Source organism: Erythrolamprus reginae, chromosome 8 (genome assembly GCF_031021105.1).
Source record: "Erythrolamprus reginae isolate rEryReg1 chromosome 8, rEryReg1.hap1, whole genome shotgun sequence".
Classification (NCBI taxonomy): domain Eukaryota; kingdom Metazoa; phylum Chordata; class Lepidosauria; order Squamata; family Dipsadidae; genus Erythrolamprus; species Erythrolamprus reginae.
Genome location: NC_091957.1, coordinates 24,039,678 through 24,045,982, shown reverse-complemented (window position 1 = coordinate 24,045,982; position 6,305 = coordinate 24,039,678). Strand labels below are relative to the sequence as shown.

Here is a 6,305-nt window from a genome sequence, read left to right as displayed (position 1 = left end):
TTCGGAGGCTAGGGTTCGTAACACTCGGTTCTTATCTAGAAAAGTTCAGCGGTAAAAAGTAAAGGCGGTCTTAGGTAGAGGTACCACTGTCCCAGGGCTCCTCATATTCTGGAGGCTGCAGGTTGTCCTTGACTTATAACGTTTTGTTTAGTGACTGTTTGAAAGAGATTTTGAGCTTTTTCACACTTAACGACCGTCGCAGCATCCCCTTGGTCACATGATCGGAATTCAGATGTTTGGGCAACCGATGTTACATTGGTCGTAGTGTCCCAGAGTCACGCGATGGATATCCTTTGGCGACCTGGCTAGCAAAATCAGCAAGAAAGTTTCCCCATTCACTTAACGTCCGTGTGTAACTGACGTAAGAACTGCAGTAGTTCGCTTCACAGCTGCACCGAGGAAGGTCGTAAAGTGGGACCAAAGTCACTTAGCCACTTGTCTCGCTTAGCAACTGAAAGTTTGGGCTGTTTTCGTCGTAAGCCGAGGACTACCTGTGTTGAGCCAGGGTGGCGCAGTGCTACTTCCGTTAACTGGTCGCTGTATTTCAGCAGTTCAAATCTCACCACCAGCTCAAGGTTGACTCAGCCTTCTGCCCTTCCGAGGTGGGTCAAGTGAGGACCCAGATTGTTGGGGGAAAGAGGCTGATTCCATAAACTGCTTAGAGGGGGCTGTAAAAGAGCTGTGAAGCGGTGTATAGATCTAAATGCTATTGTTAGTTGGCTGAGGAATATAAAAAACAGGGCAAGAGGACGGAGGCAAAAGGGTATTTCACAGTTTCTATTGGGCTACAGCAAGCAGCAAAAAGTGAGCCTTTGGGCCTGATCCAGCCAGGATCTCATGAGGATCTTATACCTGGTCGAATGGTCAGAGATAGATCATCGAGGGTTTCTTATTTGGGGGGGTGGGGGGGGGTTTCTCCTACAAATGGGAATGGTGGTGGCTGAGTTTCTGCAATGAAATGAAAACTCGAGGGACCCTTTTTTAGCTGGGCCCTGCTTCTGATGTCTCTGAGACAGGTAATCCTCGACTTACAACCAGTTTCGTTTAGTGACCGTTCAGAATCAGAGCCGGGAGGGACCTTGGAGGTCTTCTAGTCCAGCCCCCTGCTCGAGCAGGAGACCCAATACTGTTTCAGACCACTTGGCTGTCCAGTCCATTCAAAGCCACCACAGTACCAAAAAAATCAATATAGATATGACTTACGACCGTTTTTCAGAGTTACGACCTCAGTAGCGTTTTCCCCAATGATCACGAGATCGAAATTCCAACGCTTGGGCAAACTGACTCCCTATTTATGACCGTTACGGGTTCCCCTTTTGTCATCTTTTGATAAGCCACTTAACAACTGGGTTGCTGACTCATCTGCTGCGCGATTCACTTAACAACGGTTAGGCCGGGAAGGTTGTAAAAGGAGGTGAAGCTCGTTTATAGCAAAGGTCTCCCTTCACCACAGGAATTGTGGGCTTGGTTGTGGGTCGTAACTCAAGGACTACCTGTATACTGGGATTGATCCTCCACCACCACCCACCCTCAAAGCCCCTGGTTGCGGTGGCTGGATGAGGGTTTTCAGTGCCGTACAAAGCGCTCGCAGGGAGTCCGAAGTTCGCTTCCCCCCCACGTCCAGTCATTAATGAGAACAACGGGTTCTGTCGCACAATTTATTTTGGTTCCTCTGACTTTCAGGGTGGGGAGGGGTGGGTAGAGTGAAAGGACAGGCAGAAGGGATTTTAAAAAGAAAATAAACCAAACTTTAAGCGAAGTCAAAGGAAACAGACCGAGCCCGGGATGCATGACCGCAAAACAGAGCAAGGGCCGGCTTCCTTTTGTGGCCCTTCCAGATTCTGGGTCGCCAATTCCTTGGTGGGCTGCAGTTGGCTTTGGCTTTCATTCAGGCCACGGAGGGAGTGCTTGCATCGCAAAGCCAGCTGTGAGGCACCCGGGTCTTTTAAATCACCCGTCTCAGGCAAGAACATGTCAAGAGGGCATCCAGATGTGAGCCATCAATCTCGGAAATGTCTTTATCGCTTGGTGCAACCTCCTTCTCTTCTCTTCACCTCTCTTCACTTCTCTCCTCTCCTCTTCTCTCTCCTCTCCCCTTCCCTTCTCTCTTCCTTTCCCTTCCTTCCCCTTCCTCTTCCTCTCTCTTTCTCTTCCCTTTTCTTCTTTCTCTTCTTTCTCTTTTCTCTTTCCTCCCTTCCCTCCTCCTTCCTTGTCCTCTTCCTTTCCTTTCTCTCTCTTTCACTTCTCTTTTCTTCTCTTCTCTCTTTCCTCTTTTCTTCTGCTCTCCTCTCCTCCTTCTTTTTCCTCCTCCTTTCCCTTCCTCTTTACATTTATCTCCTTCTCTTCTCTCCTCTCTCTTCCTTTCCCTTCCATTCATTCCCCTTCCTTTCTCTCACTCCTCTTTCTGTCGTTCTTTTCTTTTCCCTCTTTCTCTTCCCTTCCTTTCTTTTCTCCCCTCCTCTCTCTCTTTCTCACACTCAGGTAAAACTTGGGCAGGGGTTTGGGAAAGACCCCCCCCCCCTGTGAATTCTTTTCATGTGGGGCTCCTCAGTGTGGCTTCCCTCCAGGCCGTCCCTTCATGAGAACCCTTGACAGGACTAAGCCGAGAAACCTGGACTTTAAGGAGCGCTCAGCGTGAGGCAGTTCCTCCTTCAGTCGTTCGCCTTGTGCTCACCAGCCAAGACAGGCAGAGGGTTAAAAAAAGGAAGGGATGCTTAGGCGGAGGGAGGGGCCACAGTCCTGCTTGGACTAAGTCAGCGTTAAGTGGAGAATTCACCTTGCAAACAGGCAATGAAAAAAGATTCATTTGGCATAGAGAAAGCCAAAGGATGGGTGGCATTTCCTGCTTCAAAAAGCATCAAAGATCTTGGGAAAATGTCCTCCCTGCCTGCCTGACTCCATCCAGAATTCCATCCAGAACTCCGTTTTGTGGCTCTCCTTGGGTCCCACGGGCAGGGCAAAAGGTAGTCTTATGAGCATGGGCCTAGTGGCTGCCTCTATCAATAAACAGGCACAGGAACTTGTTGGACGAAATGCTCCTTAGTGAGCCGAGGAGACGAGAAAACCCATGTGCCCCTCTGGGCCAAGTCTCGGACGAGGGCTTTGGGAGGGTGACTGGGGAGCGGTGTGTGTTGTGGGTGGGTGGGTGGGTTTCTTGATGCAACTCCTGATTTGCCCGGTGCTAACCATCTCTGCCCTGTGTTGCTTCTCATCAGGAATGGATTAACCACTGACAAACCAGCTGTCACCGAAGATGTAAATATTTACCAGAAATATATTGCCAGGTAGGCCGATGTCCCTTCCCTGCTCTGCCTTGGGGTGGAGGGAGAGGGTGGAGGGGGCCTGCAACTGCCCTTCTGGGTGCGGTGTAAGCCACTGAATCCTCGTCCCCTTCTCTCGACCTCCACGTTGACTCCTCCACTGCCATCAGTGCCATCTCTCTGGCTCAGACCCTCTCAATCAACCAATCCATCAGAATAGAGCTGGAAGGGACCTTGGAGGTCTTCTAGTCCAGCCCCTTCTTCAAGCAGGGGACCCTGTATCACTTCAGATAGATGGCTGTCCAGTTTTGCTTAGGGGAAATGTTGTGGCCAGTTCCATTTCCCCCAAGACCAGAGGTCTTCAAACTTGGCAACTTGAAGACTTGTGGACTTCAACTCCCAGAATTCTCCAACCAGCCATATAGGGCAGTGGTTCTCAACCTGGGGGTCAGGACCCTCAACTTGGGGATCAGAACAGTCAAACAACTGTTTCACGGGGGTTGCCTAAGACTTTGGGAAAAATAAAATTTCCCATGGTGTCAGGAACTAAAGCTTCTCTTCTGGCACCTTGGAACCTATTTTTACAATCCGACCAATCAGGTGTTGACAGTGGGAGTGTCCCTCTGACCTTCCTGCCAATCAGCTTCAAGCTCTGTTGGGAGAATTGGTGCTAGACCTATGGTTGGGTGTCATCACACATGAGGAACTATATTAAGGGGTTGCAGCATTAGAAAGGTTGAGAGCCACTGATATAGAATAACTTTGATAATAGATGGGGGGCATGCAGTAAGTGTAAAATACCTTGACTTCAGCAAAGTAAAACAAGGAGCTGGCAAGTCTTAAAGTTGCCAGGTTTGGGGACCCCCTGCCCAAGATCCTTCTCTGTCTCTGGGCAGCTATAATCAGGAGAAGCAATTAATCACCATGGACTATGATTGGGAGAGAAAGAGAGAAAGAGAGATAAAGAGATATAGATAGATAAATAAATAGATAGATGGATAGATAGATAGATAGATAGAGAGATAAAGAGATAAAGATGTAGATAGAGATAGATAGATAGACAGGCAGGCAGGCAGATAGACAGACACACATATGCATATATATATATATTCCAATCTTGCAAAGAACTGATAAAGAATATATGTATGTGTTTGTGTGTATGTATATATATGAAACAGGAAGTGAACATAAAGTCAACTCAAACCTAGAACCCAAACAAAATTTATCTTGGATGAACAATTTTCTTACTGCACTCGAGATCATTTTTCTTCTCTAATTCTACTGGTCACTCCACCAATGTTGGACGTCTGTCCATCACTTTAAATAACTTCTGGCCGGGACTGGGAGGTTTTCAGCCATCTGCCCATCGCAACCCAGTAATTTAAAAATCAATAATTTAAAGCCAAGGTGGGAACGTCAGCGTCCTTGGAAGGATATTCTGCTTGGTGTTTTGTGGGTTGTGTGACCCCAAATGAAAGAACACAAACACACCCACCCAGAATCTATTGGGAAGGGACACACTGAGATAACCTCGCACGATAGTCCAGCCTTCTCTGTGTCTGTCCCTTTTAGGCGGGTTGGGCTCTTTCCAGCTCCCATCATCCCCAGCCAGAAAGGGGTGGCCTAACCCCCTGGAGGGGCACCGGATTGAGGAAGGCTGGGCATTTTCTGCAGATCCTGGCCTGTTTTCCAGTTTGTCCTTCATCTCCCTGAAATCTCATCTCCAGCTGCAAGTGATTTAACAGCACATTTAACCAGGCATTATCCAGCCAGGTAGCCAATGGTAGAAAGGGAGTCAGTAGCCAAGTAATCGAGTGTTTGATTTCTCCTTTCGCCCCTCTCCCTCTCTCTTTTTTCCCCTTTTCTCCTTCTTTCTCCCTTCTTTTTAAGATCGGAATTGATTCTCAGCCATACGAGTAACTTTTCCATTGCTGCCTCTGAAGGGCAACTCCGATGCTGCACGTCTCGGTGCCCACCCTTGTGCACACACACACACACACACACACCGAGCACTTTCTTCTTCTGCTCATTGTTTTCCCTGCCCGAAGTCCTTCCCCTCGGGGCCCTTAAATCACACGGTGGGGCCGGCTTGATTAGCAGTCATAAGCTCATTATTTTAAGCTGTCTCTCTCTCTCTCTCTCTTACAAGACAAGGAGAGAGAAGAGTTTGTCCTTTGCCAGCTGCACAAAAAGGCAGTTTGCTTTCTCGGCTTTCATCGGAGCCCGCGTTTCTCAAGATTAGCGGGGCCGGGCTCGGGGATAAAATTCAAAGGAGAGAGACAGAGAGAGAGAGAGAGAGACAGAGAGAAGAGAGAGAGAGAAGCAGCGACAGAGAGATAGAAGAGAGAGAGGGTCAGAGAGAGAAGAGAGAGAGGGTCAGAGAGAAGAGAGAGATAGCGAAAAGAGAGCGAGAGAAGAGAGACAGGAGACAGAGAGAGAGGAGAGACAGAGAAGAGAGAAGCTAGAGAGAGAAAAGAGAAGAGAGAGAGACAGAGAGAGGAGAGACAGTGAAAGAAGATAGAGAGAGAGAGAGGAGACAGAGGAGACAGAAGAGAGACAGAGAGGAGAGATAGAAGAGAGACAGAAAAGAGACAGAGAAAAGAGAGAGACAGAGACAGAAAGTGAGAGGGGTGGGGGAGAGAGAGATCTTGGACCAAGGTCTCCCTGATGCCAGGCCACGCCCGACCCAAGTGTCAATTTTGCCAGTGACATCGTGCCGTTCAGCCTGCCCTGTCTTTGAAGGGCCCCTTTGATTACCCTGTGGTCATGAAACTATCTGTGGAACCGTTTGGAGGAATGATGGAGCGTCCAGGAAAAAAAATGACCAGAGTCCTTTCTCTTAACCTTTTGTTGGCCTGCCAGTCTCTCGTGGCTAGCTGGGACCTCCTCATCAACCCGTCCATCTATCTGTTTTACTGAATTTAACCCACCTGTGTGCCTTTTGGAAAGGCCAGGAGGGATGGGGGATTCGAGCTTCACATTTGGGATGGGCGGGTGGGAGGTCACAGAAAGGCTTTGCGTTATATCTGCGGAGCATCGTGTTGC

At 48.7% G+C, this 6,305-nt stretch overlaps 1 protein-coding gene across 1 annotated transcript in view; it reads left to right on the top strand.

Moving 5' to 3' along the window:
• Window positions 1–6,305, top strand: part of CASZ1 (castor zinc finger 1) — a 121,312-nt gene that overhangs the window by 81,399 nt on the left and 33,608 nt on the right. The window contains exons 3-4 of the mRNA XM_070759712.1: window positions 2,568–2,634; window positions 3,216–3,284. Of these exons, the coding sequence (XP_070615813.1) occupies window positions 2,568–2,634; window positions 3,216–3,284 (136 nt within the window). The remainder of the gene's footprint in view (window positions 1–2,567; window positions 2,635–3,215; window positions 3,285–6,305) is intronic.